We start from the raw sequence: 27245 nt of genomic DNA, 5'->3' as shown, positions 1-27245 counted from the left end.
CTCCTCCGCCGCCGCCGCCAACCGCGCGGCCCGGGGAGCGGCCGGACGGCGCAGGGGCAGCCGCGGCCGCTGCGGCCGCAGCCGCCGCGGCCTGGGACACGCTCAAGATCAGCCAGGCACCGCAGGTGAGCATCAGCCGCAGCAAGTCGTACCGCGAGAACGGGGCGCCCTTCGTGCCGCCGCCGCCCGCGCTGGACGAGCTTGGCGGCCCGGGGGGCGTCACGCACCCGGACGAGCGCCTTGGAGCGGCCGGCGGCACTGGCAGCGCCCCAGCGGCGGGTGGCGGCACCGGCGCTGAGGACGACGAGGAGGAGCTGCTGGAGGACGAGGAGGATGAGGATGAGGAAGAGGAGCTGCTGGAGGACGACGAAGAGGAGCTGTTGGAGGACGACGCCCGCGCGCTGCTCAAGGAGCCCCGGCGCTGCGCTGTGGCCGCCACCGGCGCTGTGGCCGCAGCTGCTGCTTCTGCAGTGGCCACCGAGGGCGGGGAGCTGTCACCCAAGGAAGAGCTGTTGCTGCACCCGGAAGACGCTGAGGGCAAGGACGGCGAGGACAGCGTGTGCCTGTCTGCGGGCAGCGACTCGGAGGAGGGGCTGCTGAAACGCAAACAGAGGCGCTACCGCACCACATTCACCAGCTACCAGCTGGAGGAACTGGAGCGAGCCTTCCAGAAGACGCACTACCCGGACGTCTTCACCAGGTATGCGTGTAGGGTGGTCGCGGCGGCAGCAGCGGAGGGCGCACGCGGGCCCCAGAGACGGGTGGCGGGCGGGCAGGGGCCCCCGGACTCGGGGCCGACACTTCGCTCTTGAACTCCGCCAAGGCGCGCCCTCCCAACACCCACCCGTGCTCACGCAAACTACCCATTCCCCTCCCTCCCCCGCTTCGGGTTTTAAGTTTAGGTTGGGATGGTTTCTTTCTTTCCCGAGGTCGTTCCAGTTTAATGTTTTCAAATCACAAGTGTTAGAGAAAGGAAAGGAAACAGCCTCTCCAAAGAGCGCCCGAACGCGCCAGCTTGGAGAAGCGCGCACACACGCGCGCGCACACGGCCTCAGGCGCTGCGGCCGGGCCAGGTCCCCCGCGAGGCGCAGCAAGCGCTGTCCTGTCTGAGGTCGCGCGGCCGGAGCAAAGCAGGGGCTATTTTGGGCCGCAGTGCTGTGCGCTCGCCACCCCCGCTTGGTGCGGTATCAGTTACTCTGTCCGCTGAAGCTGGAGCCCGTGCCAGCCGAGAAGGCCTTTAAAAAGACCCGAGTTCCGTCGTTTCAGGACTCCTGAAATAACCGAAGGAAGTCGGAACTGGGCGGTGTTCGGTGTCTGTACACCTGAGGGGCACCAGCCAGAATCTTCCCCCTCTGGTCTCTGTCCTCTCCCCCCACACACGTGAAACCCAGCGTGTGTTTAATGTCAACGGTTTACGGTTTACGGTTTACGGGGTGGACAATGATTGCTGGAAGCCTGGCAGGCAGTAGACGTAGCAGTTGGGGGAATTTTCTCTTTGGAGGAGAGGCCAAGCCGGGTGTTCGGCCTGGTCACGCTCCACTTCGCGCTCGCCTGTTTCTCTGGGAAAGATGAGCTTGTGGGATGACTGGGCGACCAGGCCCTTGGGCCCGGGCTAATTCAGCCGACAGGGGGGGGGGTGGCTCCGGCCCGGCTGGGGGTCCTTGTCTCCCACCCCAAGGCCAAGGTCTCAGCTCAGGCGAGGAGCCAGTGTTAGAGTGAACGTCTCCCAGTGAGGGGGAGAAAGGGACTGGTGACTGCCTGGCGCAGGGCTTGTTCAGCGCGGGCAGCTCCTTCGCAGGAGACGTGCACAGCTTTTCAATGTGCATTTTAGAAGGGGAATGCTGCCCGCCCCTTTGAAACAGAGGAGAAATCGCTGCTCAGGGCTCAGGAGGTCCGAGCCAACTCCAGCATGTAGCTGGTCTGGCAATTGCCAAACTCTCTCCTAACCAGAAACAGAAAAGAGCGGATTTAATGTGGGGCGAAGGCACTTAAACTTGGTCATCCCTTGAGCTCAACTTGGACTTCCCCTGCATCACCCAAGTCCTTCCTTCTCTTTAAAAAATGAAATAAATTTTAAAATCAGTGTGTGCTATCAAATAGCTAACTGGTCAACCGGCTTTTTGCACTGATCATGCATGTGTATTTCAAAAGAAGAAACTGAGCCGGTGTCAGTTGGCACCCAGGTCCACCCTTTTTGAGCTTCTGGCGCAGGGGCGGGGGTGGGGACCAAAGTGCAAGAGGAGGGACAGCTCCTCTTTGCTGCCCCACCCCCACTTCTTTCCAACCCAAGGGTTTGAGCCCCTTGGCCCCGGGTCCAGCCAGGAGGGCAGTTTGAGATTTGCTAGTGCTCACTGTAGCGGGGGGCAAGCAAACTCAGCGAACCGGTTTTCCCCCAGTGTAGTTTCAGGTGTGAGCCGGGGGTGACCGACAGTGCAGACCTGGGTCCCAGGCTTGGGCAGCCCCCTCTCTTTCGTATTAGCGAGCGAAGAGCCAATTATTCTCGGCGCGCTCAAATTTTCGGTAAACAGGTCGTAAGCCGTTTTACAGCATCTTAATGGTTTCCTATTTGCCTTAATTGTCGCAGTAATAACTGCAATGATGGGGTAGGGTTTCAGCTAAATTGACTTCCCCTGAGATGGGCAGGGTTTGTAGTGGGCACTGGAGTCAGGAGGTGCGCAGAATTTTGTTTAATCGAAAAATTACCCCACTGAACTCTTAACAAGCTTAACATATCTCCAGAGGGTAATGGGGAGTGTGACCTAAGGGGGTGAGGGAGGGAGGAAGGCGGGGGAGAGAGAGATGGAGGGAAAAGCAGAGAGCTGGAAAGAGAAGGAGGGGAGAGAAAATTTTTAAAAGAAGGCAGGATGAAACCAAGAGGGCAGACAAACATTTTTTTTCAGTTGAGTGCTGAGTTCTTCTCCCATTTAGTATTAGTACAAAACAGGGTATAAGCACTATGTGTGCGTGTTTCTTGTCTAATCCTGGCTTAAGAGAGTGAGAGAGAATCCGTGTGCCCAGGTTCGTAGACTTATGAACTCAAGAAGCCACCCCTGTCACATTTGAGTAGAATATGATATAATATGTGATATCCTGTATCTGGCGATGTGTGTTTTTATGTTTTCAGTGAAATAGTAGGCACTGCAGTGGTGAAGGGAGGGTGATGCCCATGTGTTTGGGGGTGGGGGACAGGCAGCCAGGGAGAACCCTAATGGAGGAGGCCTGCCACCCAGGGGAAGGTGGCTGAGAGGGAGTTGCTGGGGCCTGCAGTGACCTCCTGTCTGTGTGTTGCTTTCTTATAGGGAGGAACTGGCCATGAGGCTGGACTTGACTGAGGCCCGAGTCCAGGTGAGCTTCACAACAGAGAGGGAAGAGGGAGGGAGGACGGCTGAGGGACAGTGGGGGAAAGAAAGAGATGGGTGGATGGATGGGGGGATTGAGACCCCCCCTTCACAAAATGAAGAGAAGTAGAATCAGAAAAGTAGACCCAAAGACTCACACACAAAAAAAGATATTTAAAACTTCAAACTTGGGAGGTGGGAGGGGAAAGTTTCTGAGTTCGGGAGCCTGAAGGAGGAGTCCAGGATCAGAACAGGGGTTTTAGAGTCCCTCAGATGGCAGTTCAGGAGCCCCCAGTCCCAAAGCCCCTATAGGAAACAAGCCACCGACCTACTTCTCCTGATTGAAATAATGGGATGGAGCATGGATTTGGTTGTTAGACAAATCCGCTCAGCTCCAAGCAGGTATTTGGCTGCGATTAAGTCTCCAATCGGGCTTCATAAAAGCCCACTTAGTGCTAGAACAAACAGGGCCATTTGAAGGCAAAATGCTGTTTGATTTCCCCTCCGCCCCGCACAAGGAGCTGGCTAATGCTATTTGATTTCCCATTTTTTATAGCAATGAGCCCACATTGATCTAATAGGGAGTGAGTGCAATGCTATTAAAGGTGTTTGCAGCCCCATACCAGAGTGCATTTCCGAACCCAGGCCTCATAACCAGAGAGACGATCAACACTGGGCAGCCCCGATGGCCAACAGAAAACAGATGTCCCCGGGTTAGGAGCTGAGTGAATCACTTTACAGTCAAAATCAAGCGCTGATAAAGCACAATAAATTCCATATGGCTCATTTAATACACAACAGCTTCTTGCATTAGAGGGCTAATGATGAGGCCTGTCCCCTCCTTTCTGTTGACACATTTCTCCATTGTCAAACAGAGATGTGACAGCAACTCCGTATTTTCAGCTCAGGGGAACGAATCGTGGGAAAGTTAAATAACTTTTAAAAAGAAAGAGAGCACCCCTCCCCTTCTCCTCTGCCCCTATTCACTGGAGAAGATGTAATTAAGTGAATATGAATTATTAGAGTCCTTTTGTTTACCTTTGGGGGGCCTCAGAGGTATTAATTCAATAATGAGGCATTGCAGGGGGACATCTTGATAATTGCAGTTGAGCAGGGAGAGAGGATCCGTCTGTAAAAAGGTTTCCACGTTCTTTAAGGGCGTTCTGCGTCCACTGCCCCCAGATCCCCTTCTTTACTCCTTTCACTGCGATCAAGGAGTGGCGGATATTCTCGTCTAGACAGATTTGGATACACAAAAGCTGCCCACCCAGCCTGGGCCCATCTCCAGGCTTGCTTTTTCAAGCTTCTGGATTTCCACACTGGAGTGTTTCTGAAATTCACAAATAGATTATTTGCAGGCTGTGCAATGTTGTGGATGGGCCCCCTTTGGGCAGAATTTTAAGTAATTAACCGATTTGGATTCTTGATTTTTCTTGCCCTGGGGGGCTGTCTAGAAGTCAAACCAAGCTTAGATGCCAGTGATAGTAACAACACCCCACCAGTGTGTATATCTGAAAGATACGGATGTCTTTCAAGTTTTAAAACATATTCCTCTGGGATCATTTACATTATATTTTAATATAACTCTGTATAGCCCTGGAGTTCATTCTTAATTTTTAGACTTGTGTGCAGTCATAAACCCAGCCCTTAAAATATTAATGCCTTCAGGGGAGAAGGAACATATCTTCTCAGCTGTGGGTGTGATGAGCAGGTCACATAAAAATAATTTCATGCTCCTGGGGGTTATTTTTAGATGATGGTAGCTGCCATGTTTCAGGTAAAGGTCTCTATTAAAACTACTTTCTATTACCAATTAGGAAAATACCTCGAGCTGCAAACCTCCCCCAGGCCTAGAACTATCTTATTTAAATAACCTATTTAAACCACATCCCCAGAAGGAAATAAAGGACCTGTTAATACCGAAGATGTAAAGTCTACACCTATCCTGCCCTCTGCTTTCTACGTGCCCAGGTGTGGCTGCATACTTCATCCGTGCAGCCAGTGCCTCCCTGCACAGGACCGGGCCCTGCAGAGAGCAGGCTGTGTACCCCTATTTCATCTTATGGCGAGCTGGCCCCCCAAAATGTTTGCCTGTTTGCTAATTACTGTGAGCATTTCTTCCTTCCCTCCCGAACCCCAGAACCCAGCATAGTGCCCTTAGGTGTTCAATAATATTTCTGGAAAGAATAAACGAACCGCCTCCCGGCTTCCCTTCTCAACACAGAGCAGGGATTTTGCCAGCTCTTGGGTAAACCTGAAATAGGCAAAAAATAGCTGATTGGCAGTAAAATAAGCATGTCCTGAGAGTCTCCACTGACTGCATGCTTTCGCTTGCCTTATTTTACTCGTTCCTCGTAAGTCTTATATGAGTAAAATTTCATTATCCCCATTTTACAGATTAGAAAACTGAGGTTCAGAGAGGTTTAAGTGACCTACCCAAAGACGCGCAGCAAGCAAGTGGCAGCGCAGACATTTCGACCTTGGTTTCCCCATCTCTGAACACAGCGAACCACTTTCCTTAAACTTGGGAAGCTGCGCTAGTTGGAATACCCATGGGAAAGGGTTTGCTTGTCCTGTGTTTCCTGGTGGCTTTAAGTTGAAGTTTGGGCTCCTATTCACTGCTCCTTTGGCCCCAGATGTGTCCAATAACAACCTAAGGCCCAAGAGCTGCGAGGTGGGCACGGGCCGCAGTGGGGCCGAGTGAGGGCCCGCGGTGCCGCCGGGCCACACCGCGCCATCCCTGGGCTCTCTCCGCCTTGCAGGTCTGGTTCCAGAACCGTCGGGCCAAGTGGCGCAAGCGAGAGAAGGCGGGCGCGCAGACCCACCCCCCGGGGCTGCCCTTCCCCGGGCCGCTCTCGGCCACCCACCCGCTCAGCCCCTACCTGGACGCCAGCCCCTTTCCCCCGCACCACCCCGCGCTCGACTCGGCCTGGACAGCTGCTGCCGCCGCGGCCGCCGCCGCCTTCCCGAGCCTACCTCCGCCTCCCGGCTCCGCCAGCCTGCCGCCTAGCGGGGCGCCACTGGGCCTGAGCACTTTCCTCGGAGCCGCCGTGTTCCGGCACCCAGCCTTCATCAGCCCAGCGTTTGGCAGGTAACGCGCGGCCTCGGAAGTCTGTCTGTCACTGTCTGTCTGTCTCTCATATACACACAGAGGCTGGGCTCAGGCAGGAGGCAGGAGACAAATGGGATACACACATCTTTTTCTTTGGCCCAACCTCGGAGACTTTAGCCAAAGAAAATACTCTCTAATTTTGTCTCAAAAAAAAAAAAAGTGTGGGTCTTGAAGGACTGAGCGGGAAAGGGGAGGGCAGTGGCAGTACCAACAACCATGGCAAGCAGGGAGTGCTCAATGAAAGCTGTAAAAGTACCATTTGAAGGCAGCAACAGCCTCGACTTAGGTGGTATGAGCGCAAACCTGTATAGGTGTAGGCTACAGAGCAGGGATGACTTTTCAAGTTTTGCAAAAGTCCTTCCTCATGCCCCAAAGCTAGCTGCCTAACACAGCCCTGGTCCCCATGGGAGCTCCGGAGCCACAAGGCCCTCTGGATGCACAGAATTCTTTCTTCTTCCCCAAACTCCATCTTCCTTGTCACTCAAGTGACCTGCTGCCAGCCATACCCCTATATGTGCACCCCCGACCCCTACAGCGGTACAAGACAACGAAATAAAAGAAACAGTTCATCGTATATTATAACTCCTTTTCTTTAAATGAACATCGAATGATGAAATAAAAAGTCTGTATAATCACACAGACAGAGAAACAAAGGAGGGATGTATTAAGTTAGAAAGTGCAGTGAAAATAAAACTGAATGCAGCTTCAATGATCTCTCTTTGGGAGAACAAAGAAATAACAGATTCATCCGACTGTGCAGCCACTTAACAAAAATCATCTTAGAGAAAATTAAAATTAACACGAAGTAAAATTAGTTTCTTCTAACAAACCAATAAAATAAAACGGAGTGCACTTAAGTGTAGTTAGTGACTCAGTTTACCTAATGGAACCAGGGCATGTTATGCTACTTCCGGGTCCCATTTTATCAGTTCTTTCTGAAAAAAAAATTTTTTAAGTCCTGTGGCTCCCCGCTCCGCCACTTTCCCCCTCTGACAACAAGTGACTTGTAAAACTAGGCGAAGCATGACTAGAGGACCAGGCTGCAACATGCACAGTCTGGAAGAGGGTGTGTGGGGGCGGGTGGCACGAGGAGTGAAGAGTGGGCTCTGGAGGAGGAGGAGGAGGAGGAGGAGGAGGAGGAGGCGCTCTGCGAGCCCAGGTGGGCTGCTTTGTAATCGTGGAAATCTCGAATTAGCCCGGCTGGGTCCCGGAGCCAGAGCCCACGGGGAGGCGGCCGGGAATGCCCGTGGGCACTCGGAGGCGGCGGGGGGGAGTGTCCGGTGGCCCGGGGCGGCTCGGGCCACAGCTGCGGGTCCGCGCCCAGTAATCCCGGCGCCGTGGGCGCTGGCGCGGGTCCCAGGCTTGGGCGTCGCGTGCGCCGCGCGCGGAGGTCTTGGGTCGGGGGCTCCCTGCGGCAAGAGGCCACGGGATCGCGGGGAAGGCAGCGGTGAAACCGCGTCGCCGCGCTGGGACGCGGGGCTGCTGGAGGATCACGGCCGCCTGTCGAGCGGCAATCAACAGGCGGGTGCCCGCCACCCCCACCCGCGGGCGGCGGCCGCGCACCGGCCGCTCAGCCCCGCGCAGAAGGGGGTCCTCGCCGGCGCTGGTGGACCGCAGGGCCAGCAAACAAGGCCGGCTTTTCCAGGGCGAAAGGAGTCCCGGGCCGAGAAGGAGCCTGAGAGAAACTTCAAAGCCTGCATCGTAGGTCTTGGTCAGTTTTTATCCCGCTTTTTCTCTTCTTTCTCTTTCTTTCCCTTCCTTCTTCTTCTTCTTCTTCTTCTTCTTCTTCTTCTTTTTTGTTTTTGTCTCTCCTCTTCCCTCTCCACATTCTCTCCTGGTAAATATTGTAACTGTAGCCCCTGGCCTTGGCATATAGCGTCGTGAGCGAAACCACAGAATCCTCGCAACTGGGCCGTGCCGTGTGGGGCCGCGGGGCCCGCCTCTGGCCCCCAGCTCCGGCCCTCTAGAAATATCTGGCCCCCTTGGTCTTTCTTCCCAGTGGGTGCTTTGCTCTGGTAAAGCGCTCTCAGCGTGCTGCAGCCTCCGTCCGCGCCCCCTGCCACTCCCCAGCCCGAGGCTCCCCCACGGCCTGCGTTTCCGCGCCCTGAGGCGGCGTCCCTGTGCGCCCTTCAGCGCCCTCCACTCCCCCAGTGCCTGGCGGCGGGAGATGCTGCTGGAGGCGCCGCGCACGGCTGCCTTGGCCATGACGGCGCTGTTTGCTCTCCCCGCAGGCTCTTTTCCACCATGGCCCCTCTGACCAGCGCGTCGACCGCGGCCGCGCTCCTGAGACAGCCCACACCGGCGGTGGAGGGCGCGGTGGCGTCGGGCGCGCTGGCCGACCCGGCCACCGCGGCTGCAGACAGACGCGCCTCCAGCATAGCGGCGCTGAGGCTCAAGGCCAAGGAGCACGCGGCGCAGCTCACGCAGCTCAACATCCTGCCGGGCACCAGCACGGGCAAGGAGGTGTGCTAAAGGCTGCCTCCGACCTTGCGCCCCGGGCGCGCCCCGAAAGGTCACCTCACTCAGCACCACTCAAGACCAAATGGAAACAGAGGACCAGCACACTCCTGAGACGGCACTGAGAGAGAGCAGCCGCCTCCGCAGCAGTCTGGGCGCTACCAGACATGGCACCTCCTCGGCTGGCTGTCCGCTCGCCCCTGCCCCCGTCCCTCCCCTGCCACCGCCAACCTCGCTCCAACTCCAACGTCCACTCTCTCCCGTTCTTTCTTTACTGAAAACATCGGGGAGTTTTCTCCCAAAACGCCTGATTATCGAAGTTAAAAATTTAAAAAGCCCAACCTCTCTTTCTCCTGACGCCCCACTTAGCTTTTTTTTTTTTTAAATAGCATTTTGGCGCTCTAAGTTGATCTTCCCAGCGTGGGCCCCGGCGTGGAGCCAGGGCCAGGGAAGCGAACGCGCGTCTGTAAGATAGCTAACAGTGCACTTAAAGGAAAGGGGCGTCTTGTTCTTGTTCTCTTCTTTATCATACACCAACCAAGGTTTTTATATCAAACCAAAGGGAAATACTCTGCTAGAATATGGACTATTGAAGTCACCAAACTGTGATTATTGATTCTGTACATACCATTGTTATTAAAAAAAAAAAAAGAACAGAGCTTTGTATATTTGAAATGTTATAACGCAATTGCACTCAGCGTGGTATGGTAAAAGTTTGTCCTCCTGTAGGTTCTTACTGTGTTGTAGATACGGTAGGGTTCCTAGACAAATATTTATGTACTCAAGCCCTTTATTTAACTTATTAACTGTAGAGGCTTCCGAAACCTTCAAGATAAAGGCAATGGTACAGTACTTTTGTGTAATGTGTAATTGTTATCACTTTTCCTTGCTATCTAGTGGAGAAGTGTCACGCTTAAAATAAAAAAAAAAAATTATATGTTTAACAAAAGGAAGTGTGAATGTTCTATACCTGCGCTGAGGGGACAAAAGAAGAGGCTCCCCCCCCCCGGAAAGTCAAGGTTGGGGGCCCGGCGCCCTGGCACCTCCTGGGTTTGTCCGCACACGGGTCTTCCTGGCAGAGGCCTTGGGTTTGAATCCGACCCTCAAAGGGACCCGGATTTCCTACAAAGGTTAAGGACGCCGCTGCAGTACTTTCCACGCGCATCTCGGCGCCCCCAGTCGTGTTGCAGCGGGAGCTGGGGGTCCTGGGCCGTGGGGGTGGGGTGGGTTCGAGGGCGGGTGGGTGTGCTGTAGGCGTCGTTGACGATGGAGTCAGAAGTTTGAAGCAAGCGGGAGTCTTGGCTCGGAAGGCGAAGGAAGCCGTTGGTGGAGTGTGCCACGTAGCAAGGAAGTGCGCAGTCCGAGATGACAGGTAATGGCGAGAGCGAGAAGCTGAGGCGCTGGCTTCCGAAGGGGCGGGCTCCACCGTGCATCCGCAGGGAGGAGGGAGGGGTGCGTGTGCGTGTGCGTGTGCGTGTGAGAGAGAGAGAGAAGAGAAGAGAGAGAGAACACGGAGGAACAGTGATGGAAAGGCAGCGAGGGGTATCCAAGTGGCAGATCTTAACTCGACAAATGTCATTACATCACTTATCCAGGCACTAGTAAATGTATACATTTAAAAAAATCTAAACAACTCAGGTTTCGTGAGGAGACCCAAACAGATTTGCAATCCTTAACCCCCTCGGCGCACCCCTCCCTGCGGGGGGAACGGCAGCTTCTCCCTCCCCCGGGGCCCTGCCTTCGCCCCTCGGGTGACCGCTCTGTGGAAGGCCGCCCGCGGGGGCTGGGTCTCGCCAACGCTCCTGGGGTGATGGGAAAGGGAAGAGAAGCTTAATTAGTTTCAATTTGCGGTAATTAGAGCGCTGGACCTTTGGGGAGAGGGGCAGGCGGCGGCGGGGGGGGGGGCTGCCGCAGCGTGACTACTGCGACTCGCCGAGCTGGGGGCGGCCGCCCCCGGCACACCGCTGGCCAGTCTGTCCCGCGGGGGGCGTGGGCGCGTCTCCGGGCCGGGGCCCGCCGGGCTCCGCGCGCGCCCTGGAGGAGGAGGGGGGCCGGGGCCCCTCGGGGCCTGGGGCGCAAGTGTGCGCGGCCGAGGGGAAGGCGCGGGGTCGGGCAGAGGTCAGCGGCCCGCCAGGCGCTGCGCCCGCCTTGGGTGGGGGTGGGCAGCCCGCCGGGCAGCTGCGCCGCTGGAGCCGGCGCGTCCTTGGCTCGCCCACCGGGTCCCAACTCCCGCGGGCCCCGCCCGCAGGAAACCTTGGGGTGGGCACCCGACGGCTGCCCGCCTGAGGCTGGTTGTCGCACTTCGGCCGTCCGGAGGGTCGCCGCCACTCTGCCCCGGCCTGGGGCACGGGGAGCGGCCGCCGACTCCCATTCCCACCACACGGGGCTTCTCCGGCTTTCGTGGGCCCGGCGGGAACTTTCAGGGCATTACTCCAGGCCCGAGACTCTAAAACCCTCAGACTCCACAGGGACTCCAGAGTTTGGGAGGAGACGGTAGTGCGGGAGAAGCGTGAGGGAAAGAAGTTTTTTTGTTGAGTTTTTTTGTTTTGTTTTTGGTGGTCAATATCAATTTTCCGTCGATTTTGGCTTTTTGTTTAGTAGGGCTTCTTTTTCCCCCTCCAGGCTGCCAGTTGGATGGTATACGAGAAACAGTACCATTCTTCCTGTTAATGAACTCTTTTTTAAGTCATTTTTTCTCATTTGACCCTTCCATGGAGCAGAAGCAAATTGCGTGAAATTACCTCCAAGGATTACATTTATTACTGGCCAATGAGAACCCCTCGCCTTGTTTTACAAACTCTTAATCCTATGTCATTCTGATGCCGAAAACAAGCCCGGTCCTGGGCCTCCTATTCTTTCAACTTTCCCCAGCTGGAGGGACCTCATTCTGCACTTAATATTCCCCATAAATATCACACGCTAAAGACCCCCTGACTTCCAGCAAGTTCACATTAAACATGTGACATGTCACGCATGACAAACTCTGAGTATCTTTTCAAAGCAGCATTAAAAGCAAAGAAACCAATTTTCTTCTCCTTCCAAACCTCCCCAAGTGCTGAATGATGGGGATTGGAAAGAGCCACTGGAGCGTACTTAGGGGGATTTTATGAGATTTTCCAGAATGATTTAATCTTATTGTGAACATTATTAATGAATGGCAACCCAATTTGGCCCCAATATCTGGGAACGCGGTCACAATGCTGGGAGCGGCTGACCCCCCCAACCTTAAGCAAACCTCTTCCACCGTGGAGGAGGACACGCAGAGCCCCGGGAGTTCGAGAGAGCCCAGTTAAGGGCATGGCTGTCTCCTGTCACACCCAGGGCAGCATGGCCCAACACCTGCTTTCCCAGGGCCACCCCCACAGCATCTTGGGGTGAGGGGTGACAGGGAGCCCAGTATGGGCCTCTGTGGGAGGGTTGAGGGGAAGGGGCAAGTTAATTTGCTACATTTTCAGACAGGTCAGCCAGATCTGGAGGAGGCCCCGAAAGGCAAAAAGGGGCCAATTGGCACAGTATTACCAGTAGTGTTCTTCCATCGCCCACGACCCGTGGCCCGGACTGCGGACGGTAGTTGCGGTGGACAGCTCAGGTGTGTGGTGAGGAAGGTAGCAAGTGAATGAATTAGGGAGAGTGACTGTTGAAGAGAAGGTTTGGGACCACTTGGGACTTGAAACTCAGTCTTAAAGTCACTGAAATTGGCCCTGACCAGTTTCCCATATTTTCTCTTATTACTCCCCTCTCCCACCCAACTGGGCAAACATTTATTACTGTTGTTTTTGACTTATAATATCAAGAGTCAAAGCACCTGTAGTTCTCTTATTAGTATCGTTTAAAGTGCGGGGATTTTACTAGAATGGAAAAAGGGGGTGAGGACGTTAGAGGAAAGGAAATTATACGTAAATTAGTCCAACTTGCTTTTAGAGAAAAAAAAATGTGTACGTGAGCATGTGTGTATGCGTATACACAAAAGTGAGTGTGTCTGAATGAAGGGGGTCTTACATGGGGTCTAAAATGGTATTTTGGAACGCAGAGTTCCCTGGAGCAATTGCATATTTAACTGACAGTGGCAGCCTGGCTGGGGGGTGGGGAGAAGAAAACCCACTACCTGACAGAGAGAAAGCATTTTTCAAAAGAAAAAGTCATGTTGTCCCTGGACGTTATTAACGGTCCAGTTTGAAGTATACATTTTTTTTCCTTTAAAGAAAAGGGAGCGATTACCAGTTATACATTAAGAAATGTCATTCAGTCATTTTTATTCATTCTCCGGAAATCTTCGTAAAAGCCTGAATCATACTTCTACAAGCAGCAATTTTGTTAATCCAGGGGGTTATTACTCTGGGCCCTTATTAGGTTCTACACCACTGCCAAGCAATCCTATAACCCTCTCAAAAGAAGTTTACCTCCCTGTTATAAAACCAGTAGTGGTATTTATACTGTGCAATAATTAGTGTATTACTTGAATCCACTAACACGTTCATTTTATCTCTGCACAAAACCTCTAGTCTGCTTATAGAAAGCTTGTGCCTCCTTTGGTGCTGTTAAAGTGGTGAAAGAGTGAATTGAAGGCTGGTTGCACTTTCTCCTTTTGCCTCGCCTTAATTCCCATCTCTTTTTGCTCTCATCCAATTAGCACAGTGTATTAAGCGGTTTATCATCTCATAGTCAGCTATTGAGAGAAACAAGGCGAGCACTTTGCAATAGAACCTGCGCTCCTTTGACACCCTCAGGTACTTACATATTCCACTGCGCTATGAATAATAGAGGAAGAATGGAGCGCTAATTCCCTCATCAAAGAATGCCTTGTCTGCTGCTTTGCTCAACAACACCATTCTGATCAAAAGAAAAGCAATAAAGCTTAGCATAACAAAACGAAACCTACTTATTAGCTTAGTGGTTAAATTAATGCAGAGCCGCTGCTATTCAAAACCAAGGTTTGAAAACAGCCTCCAACAACCTGATAATGCTGCCTTCGGGATGAAGGAATTTTAATCTGAAATTTGAGGCTGGCTCAGATGAGTTAATCTATTAAACTGCTATAAGGAAGCTCCACCACAAACCGTTCAATTAAGAAATATTTAGGTGAGGCGGGGGAGAGAGAGGAGAGAGGAGAGAGGAGAGAGAAGAGGTGAGAGGAGGAAAATACAGTTTTAAGTTTGGTAAGGGAGCACTGAATAGCACCAAATTGAGGGGTCAGAGATCCTGACAAGAGGGTCTGGGGCTTGGTGTTTTTCATAAAACCCTGATAGATAGGAAAAATCTGTTTTTGGGGTTTCCTTATCCTTGTATCTTCTGACAAACTCATTTTAAATGATGTTTGAAAAAGTATGTCAAGGTCTGTATGTGTGTGTGTTGGAGGCAAGAGGTGGCAGGGGCCAGAGAAAGGGGTGGTGGTGAGGGGCAATGAATTAATTCCCTTTCAACGTCTCCCAAACTCCAATCTGAGAACTTTGATTAGTCCCCACATCCCGGACAACAGGCATGAGATTAACTCCATCTGTTTTCTAGACAAATTAAAATCTTATCAAGCATGGTCTTCTTAGGATTTTCAACTTCTGGCCGCCTCTATCCACCTTTATATGAAGGAGAGCTGAGGGTAAGCAAATCGTGTCCAAGATAAGCCTATGTGCAAGGATCACATTCTAGATCCTAAAGTAAACAGAAAAGGTGCCCTTTTTCAGAGGCATAGGGCTCTGAGAAGAGCCAGGTTCTTTTAGCGTGCCATTTCCCCACTGGCCTGGATAAACTTTACCCCAGAGGTGTAGCCTGGCTCACATAGTGTTTAAAATTTTATTTAAAAAAATTAGGCTGGGTACAGAAGCTCACACCTGTAATCCTAGCACTCTGGGAGGCCGAGGCAGGAGGATCTCTCCAGGTCAGGAGTTTGAGACCAGCCTGAGTAAGAGCAAGACCCCGTCTCTACCAAACATGGAAAAATTAACCAGGCGTGGTGGCGCATGCCTGTAGTCCCAGCTACTCGGGAGGCTGAGGCAGGAGGATTGCTTGAGTCCCGGAGTTTGAGGTTACAGTGAGCCACGATGACGCCACTGCACTCTACTCGAGAAAGCAGGACTCTGTCTCACAAAAAAAAAAAAAAAAGAAAGAAAGAAAGAAAGAAAGAAAGAAAGAAAGAAAGAAAGAAAAGGAAAGAAAATTAGTTGCCAGGGTTTAGAAATTAAGAAACTTTATTGAATATTTGGATTCCTGGCTTCTCTTGAAAACTATATCACGTGGCTACACCGGCACTATCCCTCCCAGCATCACTGAATAGCTGCTGCTCCCTTTGGACAGGACCTGCCCACTCCAGTTTGCCACAGTCCCTGCCACTCTCTAGAGTGAACCCGGCTTGCTTCATCCATTCACTTTTAGAATTTGAGCTTAAGATCCCTGCCAGAGAGCCCATGTAGACGTATGGGTAGGCTCTCCTCTTACACAGAAGTGGGTGGCATTTCCATACCAGTTCTGCCTAGTGTGCTATCAACCAACACAAACCAAGGAGTGGAAACTTTTGTCAGAGAAAAGTGAGTATCCAATCTTCCAACAGGGATCCACTGGAATTCTTAATCAAAGTTGTAGTTTCAACTTTCCATAAAATTCTGGAATCCATAGGTGCCTGGAGTTATAACAGATTGAAATAAGAAAACATCAACTGTTGCATTAGCTTTTCTTAGGGACTGTACTTAGAAACATCTGACATTCTATAGAAATGGTCCCTCCCCTCATGGGGATTACAATTAGAGGTAGAGACAAACAATCCGGTGAGAAGCCTTCTGGAGTTTCTTGATGACCAAGTTCAGGATAACTATTTATATTAAATATAATCCCAGCTCCCAGAAATCAAGGAAAACATACCTTCTCTTCAGAAAGCAAAGTTGGCGATTGGGCTCTGGAAGCACACATTAGAGAACCATCTCTATAAGTTTATATGATAATAGCAATTATCAAAAGGGTTGACCAGAGGGACAATAAAACCACATTAATCCCTCAATCTCCTGAAGCAACTTGGGTGCCCCAACTCGTGATAGGCTGCAGAGCTTGAAGTACCAAGTTAGTTAACTGACACGGCTTTAAACCCATAGTGTTTCTACTTAGACCCTGAATGTAAGAGGGCGAGGGGAAAAGAGAAGAGAGGTGAGAACTTGAAGGGAGAGGTAAAGGAGAGAAAAGAGAAGAAAAAGCAAGGCTAGGGGACCTCACTTATGGGGGACCTTTCTCCTAGAAGCCATTGGCCTTGCTCTTCAAAAAGAGACATGGCTAATTTCTTGGCTTTGCTCTCTTTGGCTGCCCAAGTCAGCAAAGCACATGAGCAACCATACTTCATCTCTTAAAGGACCCAAAGTCCACAGAAATTCTCCTGAATGCGACTCAGAACATTCGGCCAAACATGCGCCAAGCAACCCTGAGCTGGGTTCCAATCGATCAATAGATTGGGGTGGCTATGAAAGAAAACTGGGCTGAGGTCTGGGAAGGGGATGGCCTGTAGTCATATATGTGTTTTTCCTAAAGAGACAGGGTCTTGCTATGTTGCCCAGGCTGGACTTGAGCTCCTGGGCTCAAGTGATCCTCCTGCCTCAGCCTCCTGAGTAGCTGGGACTACACGCATCAGCCACTGTGCTGGCTTTAGTGATCTTTTATTCCTTGCTGCCCCTCTGGTTAACTCTTTGCACCTGATAAGGATTCACCGCAACTGCCTTCCCTTTAGAAAACTTTATTAAAGACAGAACATATTTTTCTTTTATAAAAACACATAGGTAAACATTTTTGAAAACCATAGCATAGTTATACAAGGGGAAACATTTCATTAGCATAATCTTACCAATAATGTAAGAAAGGAAAGACGGCCATACTGAAAGACATTTTGCTGCTTGGCAAAGAGGGCACCATTCTATAGAAACGAGGAAAAATAGTAAGCACCAGGGCCAATTAACCCCCCCCCACCATTTTTCTGAATACAACACAGTGATCCTTGCCCCAACCTCTGCATTTTTAATGAAATCTTAGGATACAAAATTATTTTAAACATGCTTTCCTGTCACATAAACCTTTACCTGCACTTTCTATTTAAGGGAAAAAAAAGGGAATGTGAGTATAAAACACCTGCTCAGTATGTGTCTGTTGGACTTTGGAGCAATTCAATAAACAAGCTCGCTCTGTTTAATCTATTTAGTGAGTGCAAGGCTTCTAAATCTCCCCTCTCAGCTACTTATATAAAAGACAAGACTGAAAAGGACAGCCACTCCTGGAGCAAGAGGCTGGGGAAGCATTTAGATTTCGACTGGGTTTAATTGGCGTGTGAAAAGGCAAAATGTTAGGCTTCAGCCAGGCTCTCTTTCTGGGGGCACCTAGCTAAAGGCCCTGGGGCAAAGCCTGGGGTCACTTACATTCCAGCTACTCTCAATCAAAGTAGCAATTTCCCTCCCCCAGAAACCCAGTCCCCAGTATTCAAGGTCTTCAGGTGCTTGAGGAAGAGCTCTGGGGTTGTGTTTCAAAGCAGGTGTATCTTACTATGAAGGCTGTTGGGGTTTTCTCTGATGCTTCGTAGATTAAATATTTTTACAATCACCCCTCCGGGTCCCAAAGGGAAAAGCAGAGGCTGGAGAAGCAATTAGGACCAGAGTGGAGGTGCAGAGGAAGCTGGGATTTTTCAACCACCCCCTCCTTGTTCGCTCCTGGGATTCCCTTAGGACTTCACAGCACAACCAGCGAAGAGTTTGCTGAGGTTCACTTCGGAGTAGCCACTTTGGGACAAGAACTGCTCTGCTGTGTTCTTGAGTTTTCTATAGTCCTGAAGAACTTTGGGGGTAAGAAATTGCTTCTTCACTTTATCTAAAAAGAAGTAAAAAGAAAAGGATTAGCAGTCTCAGAGATAGCTTCTTTAAGGACATGTAGTATTTATTCATCAGGCACTAGAGAAGGGGGTGCGGGTTCTGTTAGCAGCTCCACATCTCAGATGTCCTCTTTGGTCTACCCCTGGGACTGGTCCAATGCAGCCCCTGCTCCCCCAGTCCTCTGTGAAAGCCTTTCTTCCTTTCCCTGCCTGCCCACCACTTCTCAGCGCCTCGCTGACTCAGCACACTGGCGACTGGGACACCCTCTACTGACGCAAACTGCAGGTGCGCACCCATGTGCGGCAGACAAGGTGAGCTCCACTTGCAGGCACCACTTTCACAGCGCTGTCGAGCACGTGTGCGCAACTGCACGCGGACTCTGGATGTGGCAGGAAATACCTTGTCTCAAAGGAAGGTATGGCCCCCAGCGCCTCCCAGCCCAGACTCCCCAGATCAACTGGGCCTGGTCAGCTTCTTCTAGCCCCTCCTGTCTGCATCCCTCTGCTACACAAAACCTCCTCTGCTGAAAGAGGTGAGGGGTAAGCTGCCCAGAGAGCACTTGTGCATTGCTGAGATTTCTTTTTTCTTCTTTGTCCACACTGTGTGAACTCAGGGTATGCAGCGCCCCTGCCTCCTGCTCCTTCAACCCATTCATCCCTGGCCTTCCTGTTCTGAGGAGGGTGCTACCAGCCAGAGAAAAGATCCTTGTTTTCCCTCCCCAGAGCCTGCTCCTGCTATTTCTATACTTTGTTCTTTTAAAGAAATGGTAGAGTTGTGATGCTCAGGCCTGATCTTTTGGGGAAACAGGGTGATCTTTGGGGGAGTCAACTCTGCCCAGGATGGTTAAGATGACACTGTCTTTGTTCAAAGCTGCTTGGGAACCATGTAAGGTGTTTGGAGAGGCCAACTTTTTTTTTAGTCCCCATTTTATAGTTGAGGAAACTGAGAGGGTAAGTCACTTGCCCAAGGTCACACAGCAGATAATCAGGGATGTAGACATTCAAACTCAGGGAGCCAGAACCCCCAGCCCAAGCATGAGGAGAGGCTCACTTTTGCACCTACCCCCCCAATCACTGCTTTTAGACAGAGATGGGCAAGCCCCAGAAAGCAGCAGTTCCTGAGGTGAGGGCCCCACAGATGCCAGCCCGCGCCAAGGTGCTGGGGGGAACGAGGCTGCCCAGAAACATAGCACACCACTCACAGAAAGCAAAGCCTCACTGAAACAGCAAAACAACACTGAAGTCCAAAAAACACCTGGAAAATGGAAACTCTGTCTCAGGATTTTTGTTCCTTAGCTACACATTCGCATTTGTTCTCCACAACCTTTTCTGAATTACATCAACTGCCTTTCAAAAAACAACTTTTGTGGAGGATTTAAATGCCCAAAGTGGGTGGAAAAAGAGAGGACAGAAGCCCCTCACCCCCATCGTTAACTGAACTGACTAGAGAAAGACAATTTGAAAGTTCTAATTATCCGAGTCTGGGAATATACAACAATGGCCCCAACCAGCGTAGGCTGCCTCCCGGCAGGCCAGAGCCACAGGCCAGCAACCCCGTGCATGTGAATGACACAAATGCATCTGATGACTGGGGAGAGCACATTTGAAGAGCTGCGGTAATACAGAGCAGGGGAAGAAGAGAGAGGACCCAGCTCCTGATGTGTTTACCTCCTCTGCTGATGGGATATTGACTTTTCCCACCAGGTTGGTTAGAAAGGGGACTATTTACGCTGCCACACAGCAGAGTCAGAATGACAACCAGCGTCACTTGGTGCTCTTCCTCGTAAAAGACAACTGTGACCGCCAGCATATCCCATAGCCGGTCAATACGGCCAAGGCACCATTCCCTGCCAGTTAGAGATGCAGATAAAAGCTCCCACTTGCTTCCCCGATGAGAATTTAATCAATAACATATGGAAGGGCTTCTCGGAAACAGAACTGGACAAGCTGTCACAGGCTGCAGCGGGGGTGGAGAGTCGGTGGGGGGGAAGGAGTCGCCCCTTCTTCATGGTTTTTCTCATCCCCCCTTCAGGCACCTGGGCCACCCATATTAGGCCTCACATTAAACTCTTACCCTGTTTCTGTCAATACTACACCTACCACTTTAGAACTCAAGGGAAAATACAGGTGTTAAATGGTGGAAGCCAGTTAATGTGGCCAATAAAAAAGCCCCATTCCTTCCCCTGCTCTGGTTTGGGGAGTCAGTCTACTGATAAAGATGCCATCGCCACAGGAGCTGCAGGCCAGGCACCTGAGGGCAACAACTGTTACAAGATTCCAACAGGTCATTAGGCAAGAGGGAGAGAAGACCCACGGCCATCCCATCCTTGTCCACAGAGACGCCACTGGCACTACACATCCAAACTGCATCAAGACAGGGAAGGAAATACTCTTCCTACTTACAAGTGCATCAGCGAAACAGACTCTAACGTCTTGAAAAATTTCCAGATTTTCACCCAGAAATCACTCATCTTAATACACCAGCAGCAAAACGAATCTTTTCTTACTTTTCCTGTGAATGACATTAGAGGACCATGTATCCAAAGCTTATTTATTTACTCTGGTCCTTTCTACATGCTCTCATTCCTTGTGGTTATACACTAATTACTAAAATTATTCTGTCCCAAACCCCTATGAAAACTATGAAAAGTTAGCCTAGATAATTCACAAAATATTTTATTGTACAATAAAATGAACCACTAATTTAAAAGTTGGTTTCCATTGATCAGACTCTAAAACCTGAAAATCATGCAAGTTATAATATTTACTACATGGGATGAACTAGATTATCATCTGCAGGCTGAACTTGTCTTAAATATTTTATTTAAAAGTCAACAGATAAAAAAAAAAACGCTAGCACTATGTTTAAAAAAAAGGAATATTCTTCCATCTAAGGAAACTATCTCTACTTCACATATTTTAGTTCCATGTCAATAAACCAAAGACCTCTTTTCAGCTTTCCTCTTTATAAAACGCTTTTTGGTCTTAAAGAAACACACTGAACTAGAAACCACGAGGCAAAGACATTTTAACATCGCCTACTGGTTATTTTATTTTAATTAAGGCAGGCTTAGGCACACAGGCAGCAGCCGTCTCTGTTCTGAATGTCTGTTTCATTTATTTCCGTGCAAAGGTATCAAACAACAGTCAGTTATAATTGATTCTGTCAGGTGTTATACAGTCAGTCATAATTGTCTCTGTGTAGAGGTGTGTCAATTTACTATATCTGAATTAAATATTCTGTCAATTATAAAATCAGGTAATAATTTCAGTCAGTTTTTTAATTGCATGGCTTCCCACCATACAGTTCTCAGCTCTCCCACCTTTTCCAATCCATAGCCTCCCTCCCTCAATGCAACGTGAGCTTTGCAGTAAGGGGTGGAATGCAGGAAGCTTTAGGAATTTTGAGAGAAAACTGCGCCCCTCTACACTCTCTCTAATGCAGAGCCATCCAACCTATAGAGAGCTGTTGGAGCCTCTGGCCTGGCTGCCTTTCTCCTGAATATCAATCCATAATTGAGTCTTGGGCTATGCGCAGCATCTGAAAGATTTCAAGTGACATCCATATTTCAAAGACAAAGACATTTAGGGCCCCAAACCAAATGACAAGTGTATAAACATATCTCAATCAAAATAAGACATAAAAAGATATCATCTTTGAGCCAATTCTTATTTCGACAAAACATTCACAAGGCACAGTGCCAGGCACACACGGAGTGTAATACATTTATTGACTAGCCAATGCCTAGAGGACCATTCTTGTCCATTAAATCACATCTTAGATGCTTAGATATTTCTGACGGCTGAAGAGTCTCTCTGTTAGTCCACTATCCAGTTCCATTCCTACTTATAAATAATTATCTTCAGCTTTCTTTTTTTTTCCCTTCTTTTTTGTTGATACCAAAATACAGCCTTCAAGCAGAATAAAATATCCATGGTTTAGCTCAAGTGCTCTACTAGGCTGATCTGACAAGTATTTAGAAGTGTGATTATAATTCTCTCCACCATTGGTCTGGTTCATGTGCAATAAACACAGGCTTGTAGCAGCCTGGTGGTGGTGAACAATGACCCTTCACATTTGAAGCAAATGGAGGTGCTGCGGGGCCCGACTACCAGGAAGGCTGGTCACTGGAAGTTTGGGAAAGAGCAGAGGGTGACGTGAGGAGGGAGGAGATGGGGTGAGGCAATGTAAAGAACGCTACTTCTACAGCGAAAAATAGAAGGTGAGAGTCATGCCCCTTACCATGTTTCAGTGGAGAAAGAGTCACCTTGAAAGAGATCAAAAATTTCCTTTCAACTGGATGAAGTGATTCTATCAGGGTTGGGTTTTGGGTGTTTGTATTTGTCATGTCGGAAGAAAATTGCCCATGCAGCCCCCTTGCTGAGGTTATAAAAAGTACTGTCAACCATACTGGACAGAATTTTTTTTTTTGGGGGGGGGTTGCGGGGGGGGGAAAAAACACATTGTGCAGGATCATTAAGCACTGTTGTATAAATAAAGTTAGAAGATCAAACGAAAGAGGGGACTCGGGTTAAATGCTGGAAGACAAGCTTAAATAAAGTTCTAAGAAAAAAGCAAGGCATGCTGTAATTCCAAGAACCTATTACTTCAGACAATTTACTTCAAAAAATAAAATCAGAATGGTAAATGATTACCCAAAAGCAATCATGTCATCATCACTGAGAGATGGAATAAAATAATTTTTTGTGAAGTGGCTGAATGAGAGCAACTTAAAAGCCACGGAGCCTGTCAGAAGCACATTATTTCTTTTTACACCCCGTTTCCCAATTCATCTCAGTGCTGCTGACTAACCTCGGCTCCCAGCAGGTGGAGCATTTAAAATAAATAGCATTTCCTACAAAACGCGCTCCAACTGCCCCATGACAGACGCTTCCAATTCCCGGCCAGCCACTGGATCAGCTTCAGCGGTATCTAACAAGGTGTAAATACAATAACAAGCATGTAATTAAGTGAGCATGATGAAGTTAATGGAGATAATTCATTCCATTTTGGGCTTATGAATATTCTATTAGATGTTATCAGGCAGCTGGAATAGCTGTTAATTTAATCATCATTCAGACCAGCAAAATGTTCTTTGTGCGAGCATAATTGCAGAGAATGAATAATTGATTTGACAATTGTACCAGTGGATTTCAAACAGTTCTGTGCGCTCTCAGAGCAGGAAGGGAGGAGAACTGGAATACTCAAAGCACTGAAGAGGTGGCAGAGAAGCCAGCCTGTAAATTGAACATTATCAGGACACAGATAAAGGACAATTTTTATTTTATCAATGCAACACAATTACATTACAGTGCGCTAGTAATCATTCTGCCCACACTTTAAAAAGGGAAATAAATTACTCTTCATGGGAAAGGACAAAAAGAAATATCAAAACCATTTAGAATCCATTGATATTGGATATTTAATTTTTTGCATTATATTTTATTATAGGAAATATCAAACTGTGTTTGAAATTGCTGGCACATTTAACTCTGTTACCTGCAATCAGGTACACAGATTGTATTTTACATGTATCTCTGTATTACAGAATGTTCTATGAATTACAATGACTTTATTGCAATTTTTAAAACTACCTTAATGTTTAAAAACAGCCATCATTGTGGAATACAAGAGTATTGTACACCTTAACTATCAGAACTCTGTTCTAGATACATCAAACAACTGTCAAAATTTTATTCTCCAGATGATTCTATACTGCATTTGAGTGGAAAAAGTAGCAACAAAATGTTGACCTTCAATAACAAGTGGTTTCCAACATGAAACTAAGTTTTACTAAGGATCAACTCTACCAAAGGCCTAGAGTTCTGAATTTACTGCCCCATCGAAAAACACGTTTGCCATACACCCCCCATGGCTATTACTGTCATTTGCAACAACCCTTCATGGCGTTTTACTCGGGAAGCTTGTAACTTAATCAAAGCCAACGGGATAGGTAGCAACTACAGTTAAATTTGATGTGAGTACTGCTCTTTAATACACATGAAGTCATGAGAAAATGGAAATATTCCATTAATGTCTACTCAATGTTCCTCAATGGCCAAGAACAAGATCGTTAGTCCCAGGTCTATGGTGCTCAAGGGGGACTGGGAAAGAGTAAAGTAGAATCCCTGGGAAGTTTGTCAACATATGTATCCAGTGTTCACTACTCAACCCCATTCTCATAAGTTTTTGTGGAGAAAAGGCAGGTAAGAAATGTTTGTTTGCTTTTTAAAGATTCCCAGATTCTGGTAAGTTTACTGACCACCCCCCCTCCCCCCGCAACCAGGACTATAAAAATTCAGTTATGTCTGATTTTAATGACCTCACAACTTCCTATCATTGAAATAACATTTTCTATCACTACCATTCTTCCTGAAGACCACAGTCTTTCTAAGTCTTGGGTCAGCAACAATATCCAAGAAGTGTAACAATATTTTTATTGTTCACATACCATTTCTAATCTTGATAAACATCTTACTCTCTACTTACATGGTTTCTAAACAAGGGTGCATAAAAAAATTCAGACTAACATGCTATGTGGTGACATGCAATATCCATAGGATCTGGAAATTGTTTTCTCTGGAAAGTTAACGGGGTGTGGGTGTTTGCATGGGCCAGGATACTCTTGGGAAGGAAGGGCAGACAGGAGAGGAAAAGAAAATTCATATGTATTAAATGCAGTAAGTGCGGACTGGGGGTTGGCACTGGCTTCAGAATTGGAAATTCTGGACTCATTTCTGAATGTCAATCCTCTGCTTATTTTTCTTCACTTTAATGAATGCACAGGTTGAAGGATTAGAGTGCCTGGGCAGTTTCTGAGACCATGTTAATGGTCAACAAATGTTAATCGATGACAATTATTACAATAGATAGGTGATAAGAGCTATGGTCTAGTATCACAGGTAGGAGAAGAAAAAGTCAGGGTGTAGCAAATATACAAAAGGGGCACACAAAGGAATGGCTTTTGTATTTCCTGGGCCAAAGTCTGTGCCACCAGCTAAGCTCTTGTCCTCTTAGGGATAAAGGCAAAAGAACATAGGCCTTGCCATGGTTGCTCCTTAATCCTCTTGGATATCTTCCCTTCTCACTAGCCTCCTGTTCTCACAGCCCATGCTACTGTGTTAGGGACAATTCTGACCAATGTACATGGTTGGAACTAAGGCTGGGCCATAGTCGGACACGAAGGTAACAGCAGTGCTATGAACAGGTCTTCTTCGTGGGGGCCTTGCTGTTCCAGGCCACCATTACCTTCTGGATAGAGGGCAGAAAAGAGGCTGTGCCATCCTAGATCCTGACATTAGGCTAGCCCCCTATAACACCCTTTCCCTTTGGCACACTAGGAAGGGATACAGCTACAACTATTCCAGGGGCTCTCAGCCTTCCTTGGGTTCCATATTTGCTCATAAGTAGTACATATTCCCTCGCCACTTGGGTATCAAGTATCTGCAGAAGTCATACCCCAAGATGGTGAGAGTTACATTCCTTGTGGAGAAAAAAATAAAATTTTTGATTAAACCAAACCAAATAGGTATTCTAGCGAAATAATAATGTAATACATGACTATATATTAAATGTAAAGTGATTAGTAAACAAATATTTGTAGATCGCCTGCTTACATGCAAGGCCCTGTACAACAGGTTATGAGAAACAGAAACATAAGACAGGCACTACATTTTAAAGGGTTTATTAGTAGACTATTGCTGAGTGACAAATTACCCCGAGATTTGGTGGCTAAAACCAACATACAACAAATAAACAAATTTCTCAGTTTCTGTGGGACAGGAATCTGAGAATGGCTTAGCTGGGCATCTCTGGCTCAAGGTTTCTCACAAGGCTACAATCAAAGTGTCAGCCAGACTGTCTTATCTGAGTGCTTGACTGGGCAAGGATTAACTTCCAAGTTCTCCCATGTGGACTCCTATTCCTTTTGGGTTGTTGGACTGAGGCCTCAGTTTCTCACCATGTGGGCTTCCCCACTGGGCAACTCAATGGCGCTGGTTTCCCTCAGAGTGAGTGAGCAAGAGAGAGTGCTCAAGACAGAAGTCACAAACTTTTGTAACCTAATTTCAGAAATGACATTTCATTGCTTTTGTTGCATTCTATTTGTTAGAAGAGAGTCACTTGGTCTCATACTCAAGGGAAGAGGACTACTGCACAAGTAAATGCCAAGGGGCGGGGATCATTGGGTGCCATCCTAGAAACCGCCTATCAGAGCGGGCCAATGCTCTGGATAATTGGTGGAAATACAGGAAACTAGTAATAAGTAATTTGCCAACTTGTTGGGATATGTATTACAAGGAACTCACTAACTTGGTGTAGAACACCTAAGAGATGGGGAGAAATTTAACACATTGACTGCCACACTAAAATAAAAAGATTTTTCCTTGGGGCCATGGTGTTTTATTATGAAAGTAGAATAAAAACTTTGAAAACAAAACTATCCTAATTTAATGAAAAATTTATTTTTTATTGTTTTCTGTGTGTGAGTTATATGCAACTTGAAAAACAGTTCTTGTGGCTCCCAAGGCGAAGAGACATGTGGGTTACATATGCTTCATGAGGCCCCTGGGCTCAAAACTAGTGTGAGTTAAAAACAACTCACATGGTAGTTAATGTGTTAAGGCCTTAACAAATCTGAGAGAAAAGCAGAGAGAGAAAGTCAAAGGCAGATTTTTTTTTTTGAGACAGGGTCTTACTCGGTCCCCGAGGCTGGAGTGCTGTTGCCAGATCATAGCTTACTGTAACCTCGAATTCCTGAGCTCAAGTGATCCTCCCACCTCAGCCTCCCCAATAGCTAGGACTACAGGTGTGCGCCACCACACCCAGCTAATTTTCCTTATTTTTCTTTTAGAGTTGGGGTCTTGCTATGTTGTCCAGGCTGGTCTCGAACTCCTGGCCTCAAGTGATCCTCCTGCCTTGGCCTCCCTCCCAAAGTGCTGGGATTACAGGCATGAGCCACCACACCTGGCCAAAGGCAGACTTTTAAATGACTGCTTACCATCAAACCAGTTATCCAAAGAAAACATGAAGGCAAATTCTGTACCAGATACATTTTTTTGGCTGCACTGGATTTAATGTTATGTTAAATGAATGTGGTTTGGGATCTCTGACTCAGACACAATTTACTTTTTTTTATAGTTATTTTAAAGTGCTGCCCTGCCCTGTGTGAGCTCACAGCCCGGGAAAAGGAAGAGCCTCACAATTTAAATATTAAAGCAATCCAGTCATTTAGAGAAGCAGCCATGATGTCTGAAATACCAGTGTTTTCAGGGTGTCAGGGTTAGCACCCTTTACCTTCTTGAATTCTATGAAGGGATATGTTGTACTCGCTTTGGGATGAGTTACTCCATTAAGACATTGTGATTCTGTCTCTTGGAAACCTAAAGACTGTGGTGTATTACATCCCAGGATATATCAGTGACACTCTTTAAATAGGATTCTCCACCAGTTTCATCAGAATCGATCACGTATCTTGAAACCTTAACTGGTGATCACCAAGACAGCTGCTGTCCC

General features: G+C 48.5%; 2 protein-coding genes across 2 annotated transcripts in view; one reads left to right on the top strand and one right to left on the bottom strand.

The window, feature by feature from the left end:
- Window positions 1-9856, top strand: part of ARX (aristaless related homeobox) — a 12143-nt gene extending 2287 nt beyond the window's left edge. Inside the window, exons 3-6 of the mRNA XM_012656318.1 lie at window positions 1-700; window positions 3300-3345; window positions 6101-6429; window positions 8682-9856. Of these exons, the coding sequence (XP_012511772.1) occupies window positions 1-700; window positions 3300-3345; window positions 6101-6429; window positions 8682-8922 (1316 nt within the window). The 3' untranslated portion in view covers window positions 8923-9856. The remainder of the gene's footprint in view (window positions 701-3299; window positions 3346-6100; window positions 6430-8681) is intronic.
- A 7102-nt stretch (window positions 9857-16958) lies between these two features.
- Window positions 16959-27245, bottom strand: part of POLA1 (polymerase (DNA directed), alpha 1, catalytic subunit) — a 280574-nt gene continuing 270287 nt past the window's right edge. Inside the window, exon 37 of the mRNA XM_012656317.1 lies at window positions 16959-17730. Coding sequence (XP_012511771.1) covers window positions 17585-17730 — 146 coding nt within the window. The 3' untranslated portion in view covers window positions 16959-17584. The remainder of the gene's footprint in view (window positions 17731-27245) is intronic.

The sequence above is a fragment of the Propithecus coquereli genome, unplaced genomic scaffold (genome assembly GCF_000956105.1).
Source record: "Propithecus coquereli isolate 6110/MARCELLA unplaced genomic scaffold, Pcoq_1.0 Scaffold50, whole genome shotgun sequence".
In the NCBI taxonomy this organism is placed as follows: domain Eukaryota; kingdom Metazoa; phylum Chordata; class Mammalia; order Primates; family Indriidae; genus Propithecus; species Propithecus coquereli.
Note: the sequence above shows the minus strand (reverse complement) of the source record. Positions and strands in the feature narration are given on the sequence as shown.